Raw genomic sequence first — 24940 nt, forward strand, 5'->3', positions numbered from 1 at the left:
TTGCTTATCACCATGGAGATGGAGTTGAAGATGCCATCATACACCTTCAACAAACCCAGAACCATCGGAACAAGGCAGCAGCTCAGTGAGGATCATTTCACAGCATTCAGTCTGATCAGCTTCGTCAGACACGGTGGAGGCGTCTGGATCTATGACTACGTCACACAGAGCAGTTTGTGAGGGAATCAGAGTGAACAGGAGAAAGCAGTGACAGATCTGAGGGAAGCAGAGAAGGGCTGGCAGGCAGTGGAAACATGGCCACCATGACGCCGTTTTCACACTAAGTATCTGGAAAATAAGAGGATGCAGCAGCGAGAGACCTGGTTAAAAACTTTATTAGAAACAGAGAGCGCTGCTTGTTGCACACACACACACACACACACTTGTAGCATGGCTTGTGTGCGTTTCTGTATTTACATTTTTGCTCTCAAATCTCCGCCAGCAAAACACATAAGAACCAAAAACAAAAAGACAACCAAGGAGTAAACAATAACTACAGTACAAACAGTCTCTTAGAAAATATTAGAAATTATTCTTTTGGGGTGTGTAAAATGTAGTTCTCAAATACGGGTGTGGTTTTATTCTTTTCTTGAACATTTTATGTACAAAATAAGCAATTGCTGAGGAGCTGCTAGCAGCCGTCTGTCTGAGCCTGATGCAGAACCGAACAGGAGAGGAGCGGGTCAGTGCCGAGCTGGGGTCCAGAATCAGGAAGATTCCTGACGTCTCATTTTATGCATTCTGGGTGCTGAGGGTCACATTTCATTTACACCGTTTGAAATTTTGTGAACTCCTGTTGGGTCAATTATGAAATTTCATTTCAAGAAATCTAATTGTACCTCAGAAATGCATAAAAGGCTTTTTAAAAGAAATGCATAAGAGTTTCAACTTAAATTATAACTTCGTAAGAAATGTATCTAAATAAAAAGAGGGAAAAAAAAACAACCTGAATATAAGAAATTCTGTCCACAAAGCCAATAAATACAAAAAAGAGCTTCAGAATATTACATTTAATTTACATAAGAACTAAAAATTCAAATATTTTTTCTCTCACCGTCTTATTAAAATAAAAACTTTGATTGGATAGAAGATAAAACTGAAACTGGAAGCCCGTCTTCTTCCTCATCTACATTTCTCAGTTAGGGTTAAAAATGGCGGCCAGCCGTCGGTTCTTTACTGACCGCTGACCCTGAAAACAAAGAGGACAGGAGAGATGGTTCTGGAACCAGGATAAGTACTGGCACCTGCAGGGGGGAGGGAGACAGGAAGAGTTCTGCACCAGTGCAACAAAAGGTCGGCTCCTCAAACAACATCAGCCGTCAGGTGAAGTGGGCGGGGCCTCCTTGTGCAGCCCCTCCTCCACAGATGGGAAGAAGGGCGGAGTCCCGCGTCACAGCGACATGCCGTCCTCTCGCTGCAGTGTCCTCACAGCTGACTTAAGTGGGGAAAGTTTGTGGGGTGAAGGGTCAGGGGGTGGGAGTGGGCGTGTCATCACCTGCACTCCACCGCCACAGTGTTCTGAGCGGGCGAGGCCGAGGACGGACTCATGCCTGTGTCTGAGGACCCTGAGGAGGTGGACGCCGTCGTGTGGGACACTGAGGACCAAAGACAGCACAGTCAGTCTCCGTTTACTGAACCAGGAACACCAGTTATTGATTAATTACTTTGTATAAAGTCGATCGATCTCATCGATCCACTAGGGGTTAATTGATAGGCGGCCATTTTCTTCAAAACTGGAGTTTTCTCTTGTTTCAAGTAGATCAAAGGCGTAAAGTTTTCATAATATGCTTAGTTTTAAAAGAAACATTACATTTGAACATTTTGTGTGAGCTGAATGAAATAGTGACTGAACAAACAGAAACTTCTGGTTTTCTGACATATTTATAAAATATAACAGAACAGAAACCGAAAAGGCTTTTTAAAAGCTCAATAGACTAAAATAATTAAGTATGTAAAAGCCTTAACCCCCCTGGACAGAGACGGCTGTAGATGGAGTGCAGGCTATAGTCCACTCCGTCATAGAAATGGACAGGAAGTGATGCGGCTGTGTGGTCAGCTCAGTGTAGCAATAGCATTAAGAGACATGCTGTGTTTCCTGTTCAGCTTCCTGTTGTAGCGCCTCTAAGCAGGTGCTTATGGTTGATCTATTATTATTTAATCTGATTTAATGAACCATTAGTCAACAGTTAACAGTTTGCGTCCCCAGTGGGAACTGATAACATCCTGATCAGGACAGAAACACTGCCATCTCCTTCAGGATTCTGCTGTGCTGCTCCCACCTTCTCTCTCCTTCTTTTTTAGTCTCTTCCTGCGTCTGTCGATGGAGGCCACCTCAGACTTGAGGCTCATGTAGTACTTCCTGATCTCCTGCAGCTTCTCCTGCAGGAAGGAGATCCTCTCTGTGCTCGACATGCTGTCCAGCTCGTCTGAGGAACAGGAGACAAAAATCAGCAACTTGATGATTTTTGTCATCAAGTTCATAGAACTCAGGCTGAGGAGATACTGACTGTTCATCAGGCCATCAACAAGACCTGATTGCTGTGTGAAGGATGTGTCCAACCAAAGCTAACTTTAATGAAAGTGTGTGTGTGTGTGTGTGTGTGTGTGTGTGTGTTTGTGTGCATTTACCAAGTTGCAGGGTCCACTTGTAGGAGCGCTGGGGGGAGGGGGAGCTGTGTTTGTCTTTACTGTGAGCAGATGGAGACGACAGACCAGGACAACGAGATTTCTGAGATTTGGATAAGGACGAGAGACGAGACTGGTCCTCACTGTCACTGCTGTGTCCTGGGGACAGGAGGGAGGAGGGGACATTAGCTCCCAACATGAGAGACGAAGAGAAGCAAAGACACGCCAAGAGTCAGAAGAACTGAACTGGTTGATTTCTAGTTCAATCAAGCTGAATAGATGCTGGCAACTGCTGTCAGTCTCTCACTCTCTCTCACACACACACACACACACACAGTGATGAGCAACAGTTTTCTTCTGTTCTTGATGAACTAAAGTTAAACATTTTTCAACTGTGTGTTGTGTTGCTAGGCATCATATTCATGTCTATGTTCATGAGCTCAAATTTCACAATCACACATTTTGCTGGTTGTTGCCTCATCACAAAGGAAATGAATGGAGGAGGAGCCAGCAGGTGACATCATGACATCACGCTACCTGCTCCGTTCTTGTCGGCCTTGGCTGGGGTCAGAGTTCGTTTCTGGTTCCGTTTGTGTTTCTTGGCAGTTGGGCTGGAATTTACTTCATTCACCCTCTTCTGACCTGAGGGGTCAAGGGTCACAAATGAAACATAGAGGCTTTACTGAGGACTCAGAGGAGCTGCAGTGTTGTGGACTTACCTCTGTCCTTGGGTTCCTGCATGAACAGCAGGGAGGAGGAGGAGGAGGTGCTGCCCTCGAAGCCAGGGCTGGAGTCGCCCCCCTGCTCACCCCGGACGGGCCCCCGCTCCTCCTCAGTCTCAGTCTCAGTCTGGTCCTTCGCAGGGTGGAGCTCCTCTGGACAGCCGGGGGGAGTGGCAGTCATCAAGAAGGGCCTGACCTGAGGCGGGGCAGTGTGGGGCGGGTGGATGGCGAGGGGCAGAGTGGAAGGAGTTTGTTTATGCTCCCGCATCATGAGGAGGGGCTCTGAAGAGAGGGGGAGCTTGTCCTTCTCGTCTGGGTCGTCCAGGTCCACCTCATGGCACACTAGAGCTTCAGGGCCAATCTGAGGCTCCAGCTCTTCGACTGGGGGGGGAACTGTGGGGGTGCCTGGGGGCTCCGTGGCAGGGACGGCTGTCCCATCATGCATCTCTGTGTCCTGATGAAACATCAGCTTCTCCTTGGCCACAGAGCTCAGCTTGTCCTCTGCAGGGGATCGGGGGGCATCCTCTGGTGCCCGCTCTGGCTGCTGGGCAGCAGGAGGGGCAGGCGGGTGGTCCTGCCTGCCGCCGGTGCAGAGCTTCTTCTCTGCTGTTCTCTGGTCGGCTGCCTTGCGCTTCAGCTGCGTGCTGCCCCTCTCTTTAGGCTCCGCCTCCTCCTCCTCCTCGGTGGCAGAGTCTGTGTCGGAGTTGAAAGACGGGGGTTTGGGTGGGAGGTGCTGGGAGGGCAGGCAGTGTAGGACCACCATGGGCTCCTCCTGTCTCTTCAGAGTGGACAGCAACGTGGCCTGCAGGGGTGAGGGGACCGGTGTGGGGCCAGCATTGCAGTGAGGGATTGTGGGAGGAGTCTCAGAGTCCCTGAGGTTAACCCTGCGACCTTTGCCCCTGGGGGTCAGCAGGGGTGTGATGCGGCTCTCATCCTCTGCTGTGGAGGGGGGGGACGGCAGAGGAGGTGACGTCCTGCTAAGGGGCGTGTCCAGAACCACCTCCTGTCCAGGTAACGTTCTGGTCCCGGCACACTGCTTCATCTCCTTCTCCAAGTGAACCGCAGACTCCTGGGGCTCCTTTGCAGGCTCCGCCCCCTGCTGCTTCTCTGATTGGTTCAGAGGCTCGTCTGCTTTCTCCTTAGGCATGCTGGGAGACGGGGAGTTGGGGACATCCGTCAGCACAGCACCAGCTCCTGAGGAAGCCATGTTGCCGTCAGCAGAAGCAGCCTCAGCCACAGACTGCTCCCTCGCCTCTTCCTCTTCCTCCTCCTCCTCCTCCTCCTCCTCTTCCTCAGGCAGGGCTGGTTCCTCATCTGGCTCAAAGGCTGGAGGTTCTGACCTCCCTCGCCACGGTGACGCTTTGTCAGTTTTCTCGACGGTGTTGTCTGCGTCGCTATCATCAGAAGAGTTCCCAGAATCCTCTGTGGGGTCAGACAGCAGTGGTTTTAGCAGAGTGGGCCGACTGTGCAGCAGGAAATGAAGAGCGGCGGTCTTCTTACCATTAGACGGCGGGTCGGACTCGTACAGACCAGAGGTCCTCCTGGTTCTCCTGCGAGGCGTGTCTGCACAAAGAACAACACCATTCAGCATACAACCTAGCAGAGCTTCAGAGTTCAGGATGATCCCGGCCTCCTACCGTTCCCATTGGCCAGGCTGGGCGTGGCGTCGGGCCGAGCGCTCTTCCCATTGGGCTGGCCCTCGCTGCTGGGGGTTTTGGACACACTGCGTCCTGCGGGGCCGCTGGGAGTGGGCCTGGTCTGAGGGCGGCCACGCTTCAAGCCTGTTGGCTTCAGAGGCGTTATGGAAGCTGGCTTCTCGTCATCCTTTTCTCCCTTCTCTGGGTCTTCCTTGTCTTTGTTCTGTCAGAAGAAAATTTGAGGAAGAGCGTTCATACAGACACAGAGTTTACACCCTGAGAGCAAAATCAGGGAAACTACACCAACTACACACACACTCACTGCCAAGGGTAACTTATGTTGAGCTGATGGGTGAGCTCAAAGTCTCACCATGAAGAGACCTCAAGCTGGGATTTGAACCCAAAACCTTTTGCTTAAATGGGAAGTACCATGTATTTTACAGGCATCTGGGATTATTTCAACGCAACATTCAAGTCACTTTATTGTTTTTTCATTGTTAAGCAGTTATGAGTGTGACCTACTAATAATGTGCTGAACCACAAGGTGGCAGTAAAGCATTCAGTGAGCATAGAGGTGTATCTCTAGTCCTACCTTGACTTTTTTTCTCTGTCTCTTCTTGGTTCCTTTCTCTGCAGGCCAGATGATGCGGTCAGCCTTCACCCATTCATCATACCTGTGCATCACACACACACACACACACACACACACACACACACACACACACACACACACACACACACACACACACACACACACACTCAGTGTTTTTAATCAGTTTTGTGTCTGCTGTCACCAATCACTGCCCACCTGCCACTAATATTACACACTTCTAAAAGCAGAAGTGGACCTGTACTCAGAGGCTGACAGAGCAGATAGTGACACTCACCTAACGTTCCAGCCGTAGTAGTGAACCAGGTAGAACTGCTCTCCATTGTCTATGTCTGTCTTCTTGATGTGAGCCTCATAGATCTTCTGGGTTTTTCCTCTGCCGTACTTCACCCTGACCTTGGTTCCTGCTAAGGAGTCTCCATCCTCTTCATCTTCACTTCTAAACGAAAAGACAAACAAATAGCACATTCTATCACATTTAGCATTGTTATCTTAATCATATTCATAAACAGTGTGTCTAATTTCTCCAAGCTAACTCACACTTTGAATAATCCACACTATTCTAGAGTAAAAATCTGGATTTTGTTTCTGATCAATCTGCTCATGCTGAGCACACCTACAAGGAAACTCATTTAAATAAATATTCCCTGGTGTCTGTTTTGGAAATGGAGATTACAAATATGTTCTTGTAATCTCCACAAGGAAACACAATGGTTTCCTATTTTCAATTTAATTCAATTCAAAAATGCTTTATTGAAGTAAAAGGGACATTAAATGTTGTAAGTCATTAATTTAAAGTCTTCAAGGAATTGTTGTTGTAGATAGTGATGAAAGAAAGGTCTCTTGTTGTGCTCTGTATTGACTTAAAACAATTATTTTGGGGCTGGATGATATGGCCGAAAAACTTAAGCGTTTCATATTAGTCAATTGTTTGTTGTTTTAAATACTGTCAAACGACTGATTGGTTGATGCCACCAACCATCTGATTGGTTGATGCCACCAACCATCTGATTGGTTGGTGGCAGTTGATGCCACCAACCTTTCTTCGTATCATTTACCTGATTGACTTGATTATATTATTCTTATTATTTCTGGGCTGTCTGTCTGGCAAAGTGTCTTCAGATGACATTGTTGTGACTTACAGGGTTAAATTGAATGTTGTCATGAGTAAAATTAAATAATTAAAACAAGAAAAGAAATCTTACCCATGTCGTCTTCTCTCCTCCTCCCCGTCTTCCTCCTCGTCATCGTCGTCCTCTTCCTCCTCGTCGGAGCCTTTCTCGGAGTCGTCCAGTCGTCTGTTGCTGCGCCTCCTCACCTCTCTCTGCTGCTCCTCAATGTTCTCTGCCCCTCCCCGCCCAGGGTTCTCTGATTTGGGGGGCAGTTTGCCCCGACTGCCCACACCTCTTCTCCTCCCCTACAGTCAGACCAATCAGATGTCTGCTTTCAGATTCAGGTGATTTGTTTTTCAAACTAAGCTGATGTAAAAAGAGAAGAAGTTCTCACCCTGGGTGACGAATGTCTCTCCTTCACCTCCTTTTCGCTCTCGCTCTCTGAGTCGGCCTCCTCCCTCTTGTCATCAGCAGACTCTGACTTGATGGCTGTTGTGAAGACCTCCTTAAGCTCAACTTTAGCTTTCTTGTGATTGGGCGGGGGGTTGTTGTGGTGGATGGTTCTGAAGGTGATACCGGCAGAGCAGCAGTACTCCTCAAACCCAGACAGATACCTGACAGCACACATCACAGTTAAATGCTCATCCAGCCTGCAGCCTGCCATCTCTTCACAATAAGTACAACACATCCAAACTTATGAAGCCTGGAAACATTCAGCGCCAAAGACAGAGAAGCTATTAAATCCTTAAAGACAATGTCCAAAGTTAAAGAGCTCCTGGATATTTCCTATGAGAGATTAAGAGTTCCAAAAAACATAGTGTATTTATTTATTTTAGAATCACTACATTACTCAACTCAAAACTTTTCCTGGAAACATTTTCTAAAACATCATAAAACATCTCAACTGTCAATGGATTCATAAAGTACAAAAAAATTTATTTGCCATAATTGGAAAGATTATTTTTGCCAGTATCAGCAGGGAGGCTCTGAACTTTACCACAAGTTCCGGTATATCTGTTAGCAGGACACAAGTTTACCATGTTACTGACACCAACAGCGTAATTAGTGATCACAATCAGGCCAGGCATAATAAATAATTTTACTGGATGATAAATTATACCAGAAACAATACTTTTGTTGTTTCAAGTCAATTTTCAATGTATATATTGATAACGGCAAAGTAATTCCCTCTGAAAGACATTTAAAATATCCAAAACAAAAACAGGTAAAATCAATAAATAAAACAGAAATAATACTAAAAAAACACTGAAAGCAGAAATAAAAAAATAATGGAATTTATTTAGCTCATTCTAATTCATCATGTGATTAATTGATGGATTACTTATTCCAACAGGCGTACTTAAAGTAAAACCTGAATAGAATAACTTCATGTTTGTTGACCCTGAGTTTCTTCACTTCATGTCAAGCAAACCCTACGAATCTTAGCTTTATGGAGTTCGCTTAAACATTCAACTTGCACAAAGTTTGTGCACATGAACAAGGCTGTGGTAAACAATTATTTTAGTAATCAAATAAAATTATTTTGCTAAATTAAATTCTTCCATAACAGCAGCATATCCTTCCATTCCTAACAATTACCTGCAGTAGCTTAGAAAATTAACCTGAACCAATAAAGGCTCATTTTCTAAATCACCCTGGACAAAAATTACACAAAAATCTGGAATTATATCAATGTTAACACCAAATTAAAAAATAATAAAATATTCATCTTCAGTAACAGTAACTGATGAGCTGTCACTTTGCACAGCTTTTTATAGCGATGGGATCTTTGTCATAATCAGAGACGCATTTGTTGGGCCAAGCTGGTAGAAAATTTATTTTCTCCTTTATCTGTAAAGCTGCACTTGCTCTAATTCTCAGCTGCAGCTTGATCATGGCACTTCTTACTTTTTGTAGGCTGTCTTGACATTGTAGGATGCAGCTGAGTTGAGAACAGGGATCCCCAGATCCATGTAGACCTGCTTCCACACTGTGCCAGACTCGATCTGAAACAGACAGAAAAGCAGAGTGTCAGCCAGCTGTTGTGTGACTCCTGTATCTGGATAATACTGACAGGTTTTGTCAGACAGCCAAGAGGATCATCAGGACTTCAGTCCAACATGCGAAACTTCTCTCAGGATCATCACTCACAAGGCCCGGCACTATATTCAGTCTGTAGCTCTACAGTGACCTCCTCACCTTGCGACAGCCTCCTAAGTGGTAGACCAGCCTGAAGAGCTTGAAGAGGTTCAGGTCTTTGTAGCCCAACACTGGGGGCTTGTTGATGGGAGTGCCTGACAGAGAACATGGATCAGACATCACTCCTTTCATTCATCAGGAAACATTCTAGTTAAAATCAAGTCAGGCTGGAAGTGTCAATAAGATGTGAATCACATCAATGATTAAGAGTCGAAATGCATGTTTCAATCAAACCATGTTTATCACAAGGACACCACAGAAAAATATAAGAGTTCATTCCTACTGACCTTCAGTTAAAATGCCAGAGAAGCCACTAATGCATGACATTATTACGGTTTTCTTCACTTATTTAGGAGCTTTTATGTCTTTTCTTAAATAAAACCACAGATGTTCAAGTCTTACCTCTGTCCTCCATAAATTTGTAGAGCTGCTGGAGGAAATTCTCCTTCTCCTCAGGGTCTGCCTCCTCCTCCGGCTAGACACAAAGAGGATGAGAGAGAGGCAGCTCATTAGACAGACTTTCACTTGTTTGTTAACCACTAGCTGGGATATAACTATGACCAATAACTAAATACTCCCATAATAACTTTTATAGGTGCCTCGATTTCCTTAATCTTTGGAGAAACTAACCTTATCTTCTGACACAAAGCCCTGAGTCAGAGAGAGAGAGAGCTCTGCTATGAGAGAGACTGACTGAGGCTGACCACCACTGTTGCCAGCTTAGCAACTTTGTTGCTATTTTTAGCAACTTTTGAGACAAAAAAAGAACAAAATTGGTATCTGCCTAAATGGGAAGCACCAGGTCAAAAAAAAAAAAAAAAAAAAAAAAAAAAAAAAAAAAAAAAAAAAAGATTCATCAGCCAAAAATGTATGGAAGATGTAATTCATTGTGAAAAATTATTTTCACAATGAGAATCTGGATTTATTATGACAACAATAAATTGTCAGTAATGATGTCTGAAAAGCCTCTGAAACAAAAATTATTGTCAGGGTTATTACTTTTAATATTTTCTCAATTTTTTTATGTAACTGGTTTCCAAAAGCAGCCTACATCTACTGATAGAATTACAAGTCCACATTGCAAACCTCTAGACGTATTGAAAACATGAGAAAAGAAAGCTGCAAAGCAATCCATAGAGAGGAAGGAAAGTAACTTCTACTGCAAGTCACTACCAGCTGGTTTAGTCTTTAATGAAGGCCTAGAAAAAACTCATTTCTACTGTGAAGCATCTTATAATGGACTTAAAGTGAAAAGCTCTCCAGATCCTCACAACCTCATTCTTTTACATACTGATGACATTCATTATGTTCTGTCTTCTCCACAGGATTACAGCAGAACCATGCTCTGTTGCTTATTTGTCTCCAAAGAATTATGTAAAAAATGTTGTTGTTTTTTTAAATACACTTGCCTCTTCCTTTATGTGTTTCTTTCTCTTTTCATCCTCATTCTGTTCTTCCTCCTCCTCTGCCTCACTCTCCTTCTCATCTTTGTCATCTTCACTGGAGGAAGAATCTAGAATCTGACTCATGTCCATCTTCCACGCTTCTGGAACCTCTCTGCTTCTCAGAAACATCTGGGCTCCTTCAATACCTGTGGGGCATGGAGACAAAGAAAAGCGTGAGCTAGATGTGTAAAAAGTGCGAACAGCAGGAAGAAAGGGCGTCTCACCTCTCCTGTTGGAAAAATCTGGCTTGGTAACGCTGATGGCGTTGACCAGGTGAGCGTGTCTCCTCCCCACAGTGTAGCTGCATCATTGAGACAGAAGAGAGAAATGTGCAATCCAAGTCATGCTGATGCATCACATTATAGTACATTGACTTTTTTGTGGCTTTAATAACACATTTGAAGAAAATAAATAAATGAATCAGCATGACTGCTTAAATGACGAGGGGCAGATTTCTGTATACAAAGATAAAAAAGTAAACTCACAATTTTCCATCACAGAAGGACCTAACCAGACACTGATCCTTCTTCACCAGAAGCTCATCACTGCAGCTGGGAGACACCACCTGCAGAAGCAACACAGCGTAACCTCTGCTAGTCAGCTGCAGATTTTACACATGGAGCAGGAATTAGAGATCCACTGATCTGATAATATCTGTATTATGTTCTGATGTTGGAAAAAAAAACAAGAATTATGAATCGGGTATTGTGACAATGTGCTGAATCAATGAGGGCAGATCGACTCAGACTAATTCTATCCTTTGTGATCTGAGTTGCGTCGTGCTTTATTATTTATTTTATGTTCAGTAATAATTTCTAAATACACTTTCTGAACCATTTGAAAGAAGGTTTGTTGGAGTTTATTTTTACATGTTTAAAACTACAAGTTGACTACTTTGGTTAGTGAGTTTCAGTATCTGTAGTATTTATGTTAGTTGTTTATACATGTTTGACTAAGCTCGTATTGGTGTATTTTAGTGTGCTGTACTGGTGCAGTTAGCAAATAAACCTGCTATTTGTGTCTGTGTTTAAAAAAAGAATAGTCAGTTCTGCATTATTTTTCTCCTCACATCGGTATCAGAAGAAAGTGGATTGTGCATCCCTAGCAAGAACCAGAACTAGAACAAAAACTAAACTAGTTATGTGAAGCTGCTCTTCACTTAACTGATAGACTGCAGTGGTTTTAGTCAATCAAACAAGCTGCAGCCCGATTTTATTTTGTCCTCTTCTGTTGGAACCCAGCTATGAGAAGATGTTCACCCAGATTTGGCGCTTTATTAAAACAAAAATGTAACACTATGAAGAATTTTCTCAAAGTGGCCATTTTTAATATCATCACTGTAACTGGCAGCAGATTGGTCAGACAGCCAAGAGAAATTGTGACATCACATGACATCATCAGCACATAAAGCGAAACCATTTCTCAAGTATCATCACTCCTTCCCCAAATCCAGTCACAGTGTCAGCACCTGTACTTGTTTTCCAACATGAAAAGCAATGAGTGCTTTTACAAATTAGCAAGAAACCTTAATATTTAACAGCTGACTGTCTTTCTTTGTGGACTGACAAACAGCTCAATCTAAAGGATCAGGACATCTCATTCTCCTGATCCTTTGCAGTAAGACACAGCAACACATTGTTGAAGATGTTGCGAGGACCAATCACCTTCTAAAGAAGCCTGTATTCCAAATATTTAACACGCTGTTACACAGATGACATCAGAAATCAGAAAACTATTTTCATGTACTTACCAGAGCCATGAACCAGTCAGTGGACTCCTCTGTGTTCTCTATGCTGCAGATCTGACCCAGCAGTCCATCAGTCAGCCTCTTCTTGTCGTCCTCCTCTTCTTCGCTCGATGAAGTCTCATTCTCCTCATCGGCTCTGAAATATATAAGAGGAAGTTGAACCTTAGGGTTAGCAGACAGGAAGTGAACCAAAGAATAAATGTGCAAATGTTGCATGTGATAACAGAACATCACCCTTTAAAAGCTGATGTTTTTTTTATACATCAGCTTTTTGATTTATTTGATTTATTTTTTGATAATAAATCAAAAAGGAAAAGCTGTTGAAGAGACAGAAAATTATTCTTTATTTTCAGAACCACAGTGACATTTATTTAAATAAAAAATAATAAACACTTCAGTAAAAAGGCAATCACCAAGAGATAATACTGTAGAAGAATACTGAAGCTTTTCTGTATTAAAATTTATTGAGAAGCCCCAGGTACTACAGGTATAGTTTTCTTAGTCTTTATGGTGAGCATCAAATGAGAAATTAAACTAACACAGCAATTAAACAATCTGAAAACTTTCTTCATTTCATTTCTGATATTTAATTTCTCTCTGGAATCAATAAAGTAATTTGAAATTTCAAGTCCTGAAAGGAACTTCTATTGTATGAGTGCTGAACTACATGGCCATCTCAGAAACAAATAAAATCACAGGAAAAGATCTTTTTTTTTTTTTTTTTGTCACTCATTTCAAAATGTGAAACTCGGATTATAAAAATTCACAGCTTTAAAATACTTCAAATTTTATTTCTTGTCATTTTAATGATTATGGCTCACAAATTATGAACACACATTTTTAGCATGACATTAGAAAAAAGACTGAATTTGGAGTTGGTTATCTGTCAAATGTAATATTGAACCTTTTCACATCTAAAACCTGCAGTTAACCAGCAGGTCTCTGGAAACAATTGGTAACTCACATTTATTCTGAACTGAATGAAACTGATAGACTGCAGTGGTTTTAGTCAATCAAACAAGCTGCAGCCCAATTTTATTTTGTCCTCTTCTGTTGGAACCCAGCAGTGAGAAGATGTTTCCCAGATTTGGTGCTTTATTAAAACAAAAATGAAGTGCTCAGCCGTATAAAGCAGATTCTTAAAGTGGCCATTTTCAATATTATAATCACTGTAACTGGCAGCAGATTGGTCAGACAGCCAAGAGAAATTGTGACATCACATGACATCAGCATATAAAGCGAAACCATTTCTCAAATGTCATCACTCCTTTCCCAGGTCCAGTCACAGTTTGAGCAGCTGCAGTCGTTTTCTTTTTACTTTTGGCCTTTATTTGAAAGTAGTTCGACAGGAAACAGAGTAATGAGAAAGGAGAAAGACATGTGGGAGATGTCATCAGGCCAAGAATTGAACCTGCGACCACTGCCACAAGGACTAAGGCCTCAATGCGTGGGTCGTGCTTTGCCCCTGCGCCACCACAACATCCGCTGCAGCCGTTTTTTATGAAAAGTAAGTGCTTTACAAATCGGCAACAAACCTCAATATCAAACAGCTGACTGTCTCTTTGTGCTTTTGTTGAGTTAAAAATTACAAATGTGTGTTGACAAACAGCTCAGATCTCTTTCTGCTGACCCTTCTCAAGAGAAACTTGGAAAGCTGAACAGCAGCCACAAACATGTCTCTGATCTTGCTGTGGCTGTCGTCACTTCGCCCTGCTTGTGTCCCGCTGCTTAAAGCAAACCAAGAGCAAAAACTCACACAGCCTGGGACGAACGTCTTCCGCCTCTGTTCGACTTTTTCCCAATGACTGGGGTGCCGAAATGCTCTGGGTTAGTCAGCGGCAGCTGGTCCAACGTCTGCGTGGGAGAAATTTAGAACATTTCAATCGTTCTGAACTTTTTCTTTTAGGAAGTGACAGTCATCCATCAGAAAACTCACCTCGCTCTCTGCAAAATGCCTCTCTCCCTTCAGACACAGGGATGATCGACGCAGAGTTTTCTCATCGCCGTCATCAAAGACTGAAAGAGACAGAGCAGTCAACACGTCATCAGAAGCCCTCTACTAAAGTATGAGATCTCGAGTAATGGCCAGGACCAGGGATCTGCTCCATGGGAACTTCAGATCCCCATAGTGAGGAGGAATCTACGTTTTTTTCACAGGGGATCATTTATGACTAAGGAAAAAAAAGATACAAAACTATATTGACATTTTAGGGAGAAGTAGTTTTTCCACTGCTGTGCCTCTTCTCCATCTCTGATCAGACAGTCAGTAAACCTGTGCATCATTACCCTCAGCGCCTGCAGTGAAGACTGTTTACTTCTAATAGAAGGGCGGTTCTTCTGGGTGAGCTATAAATACTATGACTAATGACACGTGCTGGTTCTGAAGTCCAGGCAGACAGGTACATCAAGCTCTTAACAAAGCTGTGCAGATGAAAAGATGTCTGCAAACCTCAGAAACATAAAGCAGCGCTGGAGAGCAGACCGAGACTCAATTGGACAGAATGCTACTGAGACTGATTGCTGCTGAGGGTGGGTCTTTTTCCAAACACAGCTCTTCCATGTCGGCTTCATCTGTGTTTAATGAGCAGTCCGGTTGTGGATTCTGTGGTGTCTGTCCAGTTCAGGTTAGACTTGGACCATTTTACAATCTAGCAAAGAGCAGATGATTTTTAGCTAGAGCTAAGGCCCTAAGAAAACCACTTTAGAGGAAAATGATTGTTCTTTTACTGCAACACAAACTTGATTCACAGGTGACTGTTGACTAGGCAAGGGTGGCTTTATGAGGTGTACAAAATTAGAGAATCACATTTTTTGCACAAAATCAATTTTAGGTAATGAGATTTACGTCTTCTTAGTCCCGACTATTTTGAGCTCCTTTCAGAAACCTTAAATCCAATAAGCTGGTGCTGGCCACGCCCACATATCAATGTCAATGCTCACACATAAATGGCTGCAAACAGACGTGCAATTATATGGTCGTATATCTTTAAAAAGCAGAAGTGAAGCCTCCTGCACAACCATCAAGAATTCAGCAAGTGGTTTCTGGGTTTTACGTCATCCACAATAAGAAATGCATACAGCCATAAAACCAGCTGACCAAACATGCTCGTGTTCTGCTTAGGTTGCTAGGGAATGGGCTGTGTTTTACTGGGTTTGTGAGGTAACGGACTGGGCTTTGCTGGGGTTGCGAGGTGAGGGGCAGTGCCTGCTGATTAGAAACAAAACAAACAAAAAAATAACTAAATGGAAGAAATCTGAATTTATCACAATATGTCCATTTAAGGTCTAACATTTTTTACTTTGTTGCTGCTACAGTAGTTTTTCCCTAGAGCTACAGTTTTAGACATCTGATTGGTGAATTGGTTCAAAGAAAATATTGTGTGTTGTGTTCCAACATTGCATCTGGCAGCAGATTGGTCAGACAGCCAAGAGAAAACGTGACATCACATGATGTCATCAGCTCAAAAAGCGAAACCATTTCTCAGCATCATCACTCCTCACACACAGCCAGATCCAAATGCTCTGCAGCTGTTCTGTTAGTCAGAAAATAATGTCCCGTTGCTAGGGAACCACCGATTAACCGCCTCACTTTTCCTCAATTTTGGGGGATCGGTTGATGCTTTCAATGTGCAGGTGGACGGTTAACAGTCACCCCTCTTACTATGTTTTTATGTGTATTAGCAGAGATTTGTTGGAATAAACTGTGAATGGAAGCAGCTCATCTGTCCACCCCTCAGACCAGCATGCTGACAGCAGTCCTCTGTAGATAACTTGTCAACACTCACCAACAGTGTAGAGGCTGGCATCTGTCAGCTTACTGATGGTGGCCTCACTGTTCAGACCCTCACTGGTCTTCACCTCCACAGTGGAGCCCACCTGAAGGACACACAGCAGATCATTTTATTTAACCTGAACAGCAAACTCATCCAGAAGGCTCAAAGTTTTGTTTATTGGGATTTTATATGGAAGACCAACAGACTTGTGTATAATGATGAAGAGGAAAAAAGTAATTGCTCCACACTTTTCAGATTTTCATGTATAAAACCGTGCATCATGTTTCTTCTTTACATTTATCTGTTAGTGTATTACAGGGGCCGGCAACCCAAAATGGACCAAAAAAAACCAAACAAAAAAAAAAAAAAAAAAAAACAAATCTGTCTGGAGTCACAGAAAAGAAAAACAAAAAAACAAACGAAGTGCACTAAAACGCAACCTGCAGTTATACAAATAAAACAGCAGCCTTTTGGAAAGGTAACTAAATTAAGTTAATACAGTTTAATCTTGATTTCTGTGCAAATGCCAAGCAAGTCAGTCCAATGGTAAAACATAGCAGCATCCTCTTCTCTTTTGACACACAGCCATCCTCGGATCTGAGCACCAAAACACAATAATATCACAAAGTGACATTCTAGATATACACTGACAAAAACCACTTATCAATTTATAAAAACAACCACTTTGATACTAAATATATGGGCCTAAGACAGGATTGTGTTCTTATGTCTTCAATATGACTTCTGCTTACAGACATCACTGGACAGCTTCTCAGCCTCGAGCATGTAAAATGCAACCTTAATCTTGATGCGGAAGCTAATGCAGTATGCCTTCCCTGGAAATGTTTTTCCACATTACCGTATTTTTCGGACTACAAGCTGCTACTTTTCCCCCATGGTTTGAACCATGCAGCTTATAGCCCGGTGCGGTTTATATATGTACGTTTCCATTTTCTTTTTTTATTTGTAGGTGCAGCTTATAGTAAGGTGCGCTCCATAGTCCTGAAAGCAGTTTATTTGACAAATGTTCAGGTAATCCTTCCGCATTGGCAATGAATGCAAATGATTCGGTCCAAGAATTGTAGAATCTCTTCTCGGTTATTTTTCCCTCTTCCCCTTTGCTCTCCGTGGTCCACTACACACCCGTCGGTTTGTTTACAATAGCCACCTGCATCACACCCCACCCAGCTGAAAGAAACATGTCACAGGCTTTGACGCAAATCTTTGTTGACAGAAATGTTGAAATTTTATACTTATTCTACGCATTTTTATAGCATTGGAAAACGTTGATAATGTTTGTGTCATGTTTGTCCTCCTACAGAAACCATAATAAAACCAAAAAATATATTTAACACCCCCACATCTTTTTCCATTTTCAAACATTTTTGAAAAAGCTTTAGGGAGCCACGAGGGCAGCGCTAAAGAGCCACGACCCCCGGTCTGCCACAAAGTGGTGGGCGATATGGGCTTAACTTCTTATCAGAATATTTTGTGGTAGTATCCTGAGAACAATAAAAAATGATGATGAAAAACTATTTATCACAAACTTTTTAAGTAACTGTATGCCTGTGACTGCATGACAACAATTACAGTCACACAAACAAATACTAATTGTGAAAAATATTTTCATTTACAATAAGATTCTTCAGGAAGCTACTTAAAGGAATAACTCAAATTAGTCAAATTTATATCACTAAACTGCACACAGTGACACATTATATTTCTAAATTTACTGATATTTGTTGATGCTCTCATAGAACGTGAAGAAAATAGTAAAAATTATATTTCCAATGATACTGTCAGTTTAGTTTCTTATTTACCATCAAGAACTCAAATTTATCAGGATGATAAATCAAAATTCTTATAATAATAATAAAAAAAACAATACCATAAAAACTCACCACTATCACATGATACCAGAAAACATTGAAGTTTTCTTCAATATCCTACCTTTCATGGTAGGAATACTTTTCTACCATGTGAGCATTACAAAGGCTCACATGGTAGGAATATTTTTGTGAGGCTGAGGGAAATCAACGCGGCCATTTTTATCTTTGCATGATCAGAAAATAATGTTCATGTGATGTATGCGGCTTTGATTCTTTAAATAGTTTCTGCGTGAAAGACTGATGCAGACAGGAAATAAAACCTCTCCGTCTGATGCATTAAAGAGGCTTACCCTCAGAGGACCTTTGACCTGGTCGTCCTGCACTACCTGGGACGTGCTTTCACCTTTCAGAGTCACCTGGGGACAGAGATGAACAGAAAACAGGAGGTCAACATCTTCCTCTCTCCTTCACTGGGACAGGAAATAGGAAGTGATCAAAGTTCACCGAGAACATTTTTGAACTGAAAAATGAAAAGTTGAGAATAATTCATGTGTTTCTTTTATCATTTCATTTCAGTGAAGAAACATGTGAGATTGTTTAACTTTTCCTTGCAGATGATTAACATCTTCTATGACAAAGAAATCAAGACAAGTGAGCCTCTGCCTGCTTTCAGTCTAAATGTCGTCCCTGAGTCCAGGATGTCTGTTTTCATACAGGTTTAGAGCCGGAGTCCAACTCAGAACCAGCTTCATTAAGAATTTTGGACAAAATTGGAATAGTCTGAATACAGAAAGTTTCTGTGACATCCACTTTGAGGAGAGACGTTCAAATGAATTATTTTTACTGCATGTCTAATCCCAAACACATCGGCCACATCCCCTAAAATATGAAGTTAGAAAACAGGAAACAGTTCAAACTCATTAGAGGGATACTAAAAATACTAGAAATGGTCTATTTGTTCCCCTGCAGTATTCATTTGTCTGAACTGTTTTTCAACGTGTAAATGAGCATGAATTAAATATTAACTAAAGGGTTTTTCCATCCTTCCTGTCTAAACACTGACCAAATGGACTACAAACAGTTAGAAATACAAGTAGTACTTCAAAATGATTAGCATGTCGATAATATTCGTTTCAAAGCATTCGGAAACAAATCCTTGTCTGTGTATCTTTCAGGTGAGTCGCTCTATGGTGGCTTTCTAATATGGGAGAATTCAACCAACTGAACCATCTAAGAACTGGTTTTAAAGCCAGCAGCTGTAGCTGGACTGTAACTACAGAGCTATGAGAAGGTAAACATTTGAGACAAACCAATCTATCACAGTCTGATGGTTTAGAACTAGTTTGCTATATCACAGGCTGATCATTTTATGTTTTGAACTGCTGACAGAAAAAAAACACTCACTCATTCTTTTATTACAATACAGACTGAATTTATGGTTTAACATTTTCACTTTGTTGCTGCTCCACTAGTGTATCCCTAGAGTTGCTGCTCCACTAGTGTATCTGATTGGTGATTCTAATCAAAGAATACATTGTGTGTTGTGTTTCTTCTCTGTATATGGCAGTGGATTGGTCAGACAGCCAAGAGAAAATGTGACATCACATGATGTCATCAGCTCAAAAAGCGAAACCATTTCTCAGCATCATCACTCCTCACACACAGCCAGATCCAGATGTTCTGCAGCTGTTCTGTTAGTGACTAAATAAGGACTTGTACAAAATTTACACTCAAAAATTAAGAGCAATCAATTCTAAGATATTTCTGTTAAACTATTCTACATGTTTTAGATTTTTTCCATCATTTTCAATTGATTGGAAAACATTTGCCGGTTTTGGTTTTATTAACCAAAGCTGACTTACAATTAAGCTGAATAAAAATAAAAGTATTATTTCACCAATGCTTGGATCTGATCTGAAACCAAAAAACGCAAACTGTCATTTTTCAGTGAGTATGTGTTTTATCTGTTAGAAATTCAGAAACACAAAAGATCAACTAGTTCGGACAAGAAAAAAAAAATCAGTTTATGGCACTGAAACAAAGACAAAGCTCAATAACTTTGTATTTCAATTCATGTTTATATTTTTACTAAAGGTTATAAGATATAAAGTTGTGAAACTGTTTTCTATTCTACATTGCAATGTTTTCTATTCTACATTGCAATGTTTCCATACATGTGCAGATTTGGAAAACTATGAAATCACTTTCCACAGTTTTCAAGAGTAAATTCAGTGAAACAATAATTAGAAAATAAAAATCAAATTGAAGGAAACAGACTTCATATGGACGCTCCCACTGACATCTGTAGATGAAACTAAGAAACCACCGAATGATAAAGGAAGAGGTTTACTTTTCTACATATTTCATAAATATGGGAGCATTTCACTGCTAAACATCTTGAGGGAAAAGAAACAGAAAAGAATAAATTTGTGAGTCCAAACATGAGGGAGGTTTGGGGTGGAGTTCAGAGTTCTGTGATGGATCACACACAGCTTAGAGCCGAGCATGGCACTCTAGAAGCACCATGCTTCTAGAGGAGGTGGATGCCAGGTGGTGCTGTGGTGGGATGCGATTCTGCAGCTCCAGCTCTTACCTTGACCTTGACCATGCGCTTAACAGTCTTGATTTTGGCTTCGCAGAAAGCTCCTCTGTACTTGGCACTGACATCTGTCCCCACTGTCAGGTAGGCAGGCTCGTCTGCTGCCTGAAACACACAGGCTAATTAGCATACACGCTAATGTTTTAAGCATGTAGTGCAGCAGTTCTGGTGACGACTCAGTGGTTTTACAAATAATTTCTATCAATAGTGATGCTGTATTGACATCGACCTTTTAAAATACAAAGTCATGTTGTTGCTTTTAACCCTCATCCATCAACAATTAAGTTAATTATTGTTTTTTAAGCAACTATTTCACATAAACTAAGCTGCATCATAGATCACCATCCTCACTGCAATTCAGTGTGACAGTGTGTTTGCAATATTTGATAAGATTATATTTTCAAGCATCATGTATGCAAATTCTGCATACCACACATATCTGGTCGGTTGCTAGGCCTGTCATAAAAAATTTTTCTGGACCATAAATTGTCCCAGACCTTACCACAGTAAACAATAATTTTGTAATAATATTATTGGAATGGCACAATAATACAAGAACACATTCTCAAAGATCGATAAATTTTAAATTCTAATGAACATTTAACAGTGGAACTGGGAGATATTTTAAATAGCCAAGATAAATGGAAACAACAAATAAAATGAATTATGAAGTTTCTGTAAATAAAAATGTCCTTCAGAAAAAGAGCCAGTTGACAGCAAAGCACCAGACTGAAGACTTTAATGGTCTAGTTTTTAGTAGAAAAAAAGTAAAAAGATAAACATGAAAATAGAAAATATTCAGTTTCTTTTAATTTATTATGTAATCAATTGCTTAATTACTTATGATGAGAGACCTAACTTTTGCTTGGACTTTCACTGCCTTCTATTGCTCTGTTGGTTAAAAGTAGAGTTGCACAGTGAACCAAATCGCAATTGACATTGCAATATCAATGTGTGAAAATCACAATTGCAAAGGACTGATTAGATGCAGTATTGTGTATGTTTGGTCAGTTGATTCAATAGAACATATAGTTGATATTAGTATATTTTGTTACCTTTTTTACTACTGTATATGATTAATTTTTCTGAGTTGTCAGTCTGATACTTTAATAAACTCCAGACTTGCTCCTGCTAAGAAAGTCTTTGTGTTTAGTGCGTTACTGAAGACCTAAGCTAACGTTGGCATGTGTTCCCTCCAAATGGATATAATTAGCTGAAAATTCAGCTTTTAACATTTAAAGTACCTTACTGTGTGCCGACAAAACATACAAAAATGTTAATTTTTTTCTACAAATTTAATGCTGTGCTTTGAACATTAGCTACTTCATTGAAAAGTGTTATGGCTGCTCCTTGCTCAGCTTTCCTCATCTCTGACAGTGTAAAGACCAGGCCACATGACGCAGACATAGAAGGAGAAAATCAGAGCTGTGCAATATTTGAAAAGCTTGCGACAGTAACATCATGGGTCTGATAGATTACTATTTTCCTCTCTCTCCTCTGTCTTCCATCATTCTGTGGCCTTTAGTTTTAAACTGAACCATGTCATTTGCATGTAGTGTAAAACTGCTGCCTAAATATTACATTAACAGTAAAATGCAAGTTCATATCACTTACTACACTCCAAACATTCTTTTGTGATATGAATATTGCACACACTCATCCTGCGCTGGCAACATATTTTGTAATCTGTGTGAAAATCTTTATAAAATATGAGGGACATATTGTTAGAGGAAACATAGACTTGTTAGATCAATAAAATATGTATGGCCTATTATTAAAAAATAAAAAGGTGACAAAACTGAAGAAGTGTGGCTCGCTGGGGGCGGGGCAGATGGAAAAAGTCTGACTGCAAAACTTTTTGTGTCGTGTATCAGGAGAAGTTTCTCTGTAGTGATAAGAGGAAGTTTAGCAAAGTCTGAAAAAGGGTTTTGTCTGACTATTGTAACATAATTATACTTTTTTATATGAAAACCTGAATTACACTACTTGCTAATAAAAGCATCGGCACTAGACGATTCTGTCGCATTTTGACGCAATGTGCCGAGTTAGAATGCACTCATTTGACTAGCCCATATGCCAGGCCTGCTGCAAAAGGATACCTTTCAAATACTTTTAATCGCTTCTTTATGTTTTTTTTTAAACCTATGTGACTTATTTTCTCTCACAACATCTGCAAGAAGCAACTGCAGCAGAGTTGGCGTTCAGTCCAGGTAAAGTTGTTGCGTTTTGGATGAAGAAGCTTCATCCAAAGGGTTAGGGTTATGGACATTATGAAAGTTTCAGATGTGTGAAACCATGTCAGTTGGGTGTGGGGATATAAGGCAGATGTGGGCAAGTCCGACTGGAAATCATGCAATCTGAAGTTACAAATGTAGTAACTTCTTCCTTTGCCAGGAGAATGACCTTGTTTTAATGTATACATTTGGTCTTAATTTTACTTAATATGCCCCCTAGCAATGTAAACCCTGGTTAGATCTGATGTCAGATTACCATGTCTGTAATTAGTTAAACCTGACTTAGAGGATTCTTACACTAACAACAGAATTTCTAACAGAATTAAAGACTTTTATCCATAGCCATCTTTCTGTTTTGGGTTTATTCAGCAGTAAAGAGGAGACTCGCCTGTAAATATGGAAATAAGCCATAACTTTCACCACTGAACGTTGGTAAGAAAATCTGAAGGATGTGGTGTTGAAAACAGACACGACCTTCACTGGGACTGTCAATACTAAAAATCTGATCGAGGACTGGAGTGTGTGAGCTGGATAAACACCGGTGTGCAGGCCAGTAGCTAGTTCCAGCAGGATCTCTCATCGGAATGGCAACATGGAGCTAAGACTGACAAGAGTTCATGGCGCAGGGCGAGCACTCACCTTCATCTCTCCGGCTAGTCCAGGGGTTCCAGCTCGAAGGATTTCGGGTCACTGGAAGACAGAACAACGAGACGATTAAAGCTGGCGCTGCCATGGACAATGCTCTGTCCCGAAAGAACATTTCAAGCTAACCAACTAGCCACGCACTTGTGTTAGCTCTGGCATTCTTTGCCTTCTCAAAACTGCCCCCGCCCCCACTTCACCCGGATCACTTCCCAAAACTTATCCAGAAACGTTTACTTCAACCCATCGTGTAGAGTCGATCTGCGAGGGCTGCTGGGTTCCGTGGACGGCTCGGTGAGGGCGCAGGGTGACTGCAGCGCGGCCATTGAGAAGGCTTTTCACTTCCCGCTTCGCTCCCAGCGCCTCTGAGTCACGTCGCCATCACTGCTCGCCATGTCAGTTAGCTCGGCTGTCTTTACCATTTCCGTCTCTATCAAAGCTGCTTGGTGAACTGTTGCCGGGTGGAAAAGTCCCGCTAAAGAGCCGAGTCCCAACCCAAACAAAGTCCCAGCAGCAGGAGAGCCGAGCGGGCTTCGCCCCCCTCCCGTCCGCCTGCGCTGAGCGACATTTTAGCTAGCTGGCTATTAGGCGATTCAACTAGCCAGTTTGTCATCACGGCGATTTAAACTGGCTCCGAAGAAGGGCAACCCCGACACGAGAGCATACGGGACTCCGTTTGGTTTCTAAACGCACACCAAGTTTTACACCGGTGAACAGATGAGCTATGACAACGGCCAGAACGAAAACTGCTGGGAAGTTATTTATTTAATAAGCGGCTCTTCCACAAAGGCACAGGAGCTTCACATTGCTTCACTGCCATTCACTTCACAGCCAGCCCCGTTCTGTAACACGCAGCCGACCTCTCTACTGACATAAACTCGCTCCTCCGAAGACCTTCAATGAATTAATTTAGCGTTCGAAGTAAACTGTTATTCAGGTTTACACCATAAAGGTTTATTACTTACATTATCATACGCCGTTGCTTCCTCTCTAGCTCGGGCTGCAAAAGCGATACACGAACAACAAGCTGTTGAGCCCCGAGCTCTGTTTCCCGAGATATGATTGGCTACAGTGACAGCAGTAGTCACAATTGAGAGATCTAATTGGTGAAACATTTCTCCCATTTCCATAGGACGCACCGCATGCGCGACCCCTATTGGTGGATACGAACGCGGCGCCACAAGGGAAATGACGACAACTGCTGGAGGACTGTCCAATCACAGGAGGTGTTAAATGAAAACGCAAAATAATACAGAATAGAAAAGCGCTAATTGGTCAAATACTTTTCATTCCAGCACTTGCGGGTTATTATTGGCGGCGCGGTCTTCCTTGTTTGTACCAACATCGTATGAAGCCCATCCCATCTACGTGCTAGAGATCTGCGCACTATACTTTACGCAAAGATAATCGGTATTAGCTGGTTTTTGACCAGGCTTATGTCTGAACTTAGGTAGTTCACGTCATTAAAGATACACACGAGTCTATAGCGACACTCTCCAGACATATTTAGAAATTTCTTCAGACGACCTTAAAGACCGTCTGATCCTGACGTCGCGTCAGTGACCCGCTGGATAGTGGCTGCTAGCATTAGGGGTATACACCGCTTTAAGAGCCCGTCGGGTTCAATCTGAAAAGCCATAATAATTAAAAAGGTTACATATGAATGGTACCAGGAGTCAGCAAGGCAGAATCACCGTGAATAACGGCGGTTAGCCGTCGGTATCTGAGCCCTGTGATTGGTGGCGAGGCAGGCGCCGTGGCGCTCA

At 41.8% G+C, this 24940-nt stretch overlaps 1 protein-coding gene and 4 non-coding genes across 5 annotated transcripts; all 5 read right to left on the minus strand.

Moving 5' to 3' along the window:
* Nucleotides 1-319: 319 nt before the first annotated feature.
* On the minus strand, nucleotides 320-24223 carry arid4a (AT rich interactive domain 4A (RBP1-like)). The gene is made up of 25 exons (XM_055057160.1): nucleotides 24140-24223; nucleotides 23172-23222; nucleotides 20293-20403; nucleotides 18050-18115; nucleotides 15883-15973; nucleotides 14034-14113; nucleotides 13854-13951; nucleotides 12101-12233; nucleotides 10836-10915; nucleotides 10575-10651; nucleotides 10315-10496; nucleotides 9308-9380; nucleotides 8906-9000; nucleotides 8615-8712; nucleotides 7101-7320; nucleotides 6800-7011; nucleotides 5872-6033; nucleotides 5577-5658; nucleotides 4985-5207; nucleotides 4848-4910; nucleotides 3345-4769; nucleotides 3163-3267; nucleotides 2629-2784; nucleotides 2280-2426; nucleotides 320-1595 (listed from the first exon to the last, which is right to left on the minus strand). Exons 2-25 carry the CDS (start codon nucleotides 23175-23177, stop codon nucleotides 1492-1494), a joined length of 4089 nt encoding a protein of 1362 aa, XP_054913135.1. The 5' UTR covers nucleotides 23178-23222; nucleotides 24140-24223; the 3' UTR covers nucleotides 320-1491.
* LOC129377458 (small nucleolar RNA SNORD53/SNORD92) lies at nucleotides 11705-11791 on the minus strand. The gene has a single exon (XR_008607929.1). It is a non-coding gene; the product is annotated as a small nucleolar RNA SNORD53/SNORD92 (small nucleolar RNA).
* Nucleotides 13284-13367, minus strand: LOC129377456 (small nucleolar RNA SNORD53/SNORD92). The gene has a single exon (XR_008607927.1). It is a non-coding gene; the product is annotated as a small nucleolar RNA SNORD53/SNORD92 (small nucleolar RNA).
* LOC129377459 (small nucleolar RNA SNORD53/SNORD92) lies at nucleotides 15511-15596 on the minus strand. The gene has a single exon (XR_008607930.1). It is a non-coding gene; the product is annotated as a small nucleolar RNA SNORD53/SNORD92 (small nucleolar RNA).
* Nucleotides 19271-19356, minus strand: LOC129377457 (small nucleolar RNA SNORD53/SNORD92). The gene has a single exon (XR_008607928.1). It is a non-coding gene; the product is annotated as a small nucleolar RNA SNORD53/SNORD92 (small nucleolar RNA).
* Nucleotides 24224-24940: the final 717 nt, after the last annotated feature.

This window comes from Poeciliopsis prolifica, unplaced genomic scaffold (genome assembly GCF_027474105.1).
Source record: "Poeciliopsis prolifica strain line A6 unplaced genomic scaffold, Auburn_PproV2 SCAFFOLD047, whole genome shotgun sequence".
Lineage (NCBI taxonomy): Eukaryota > Metazoa > Chordata > Actinopteri > Cyprinodontiformes > Poeciliidae > Poeciliopsis > Poeciliopsis prolifica.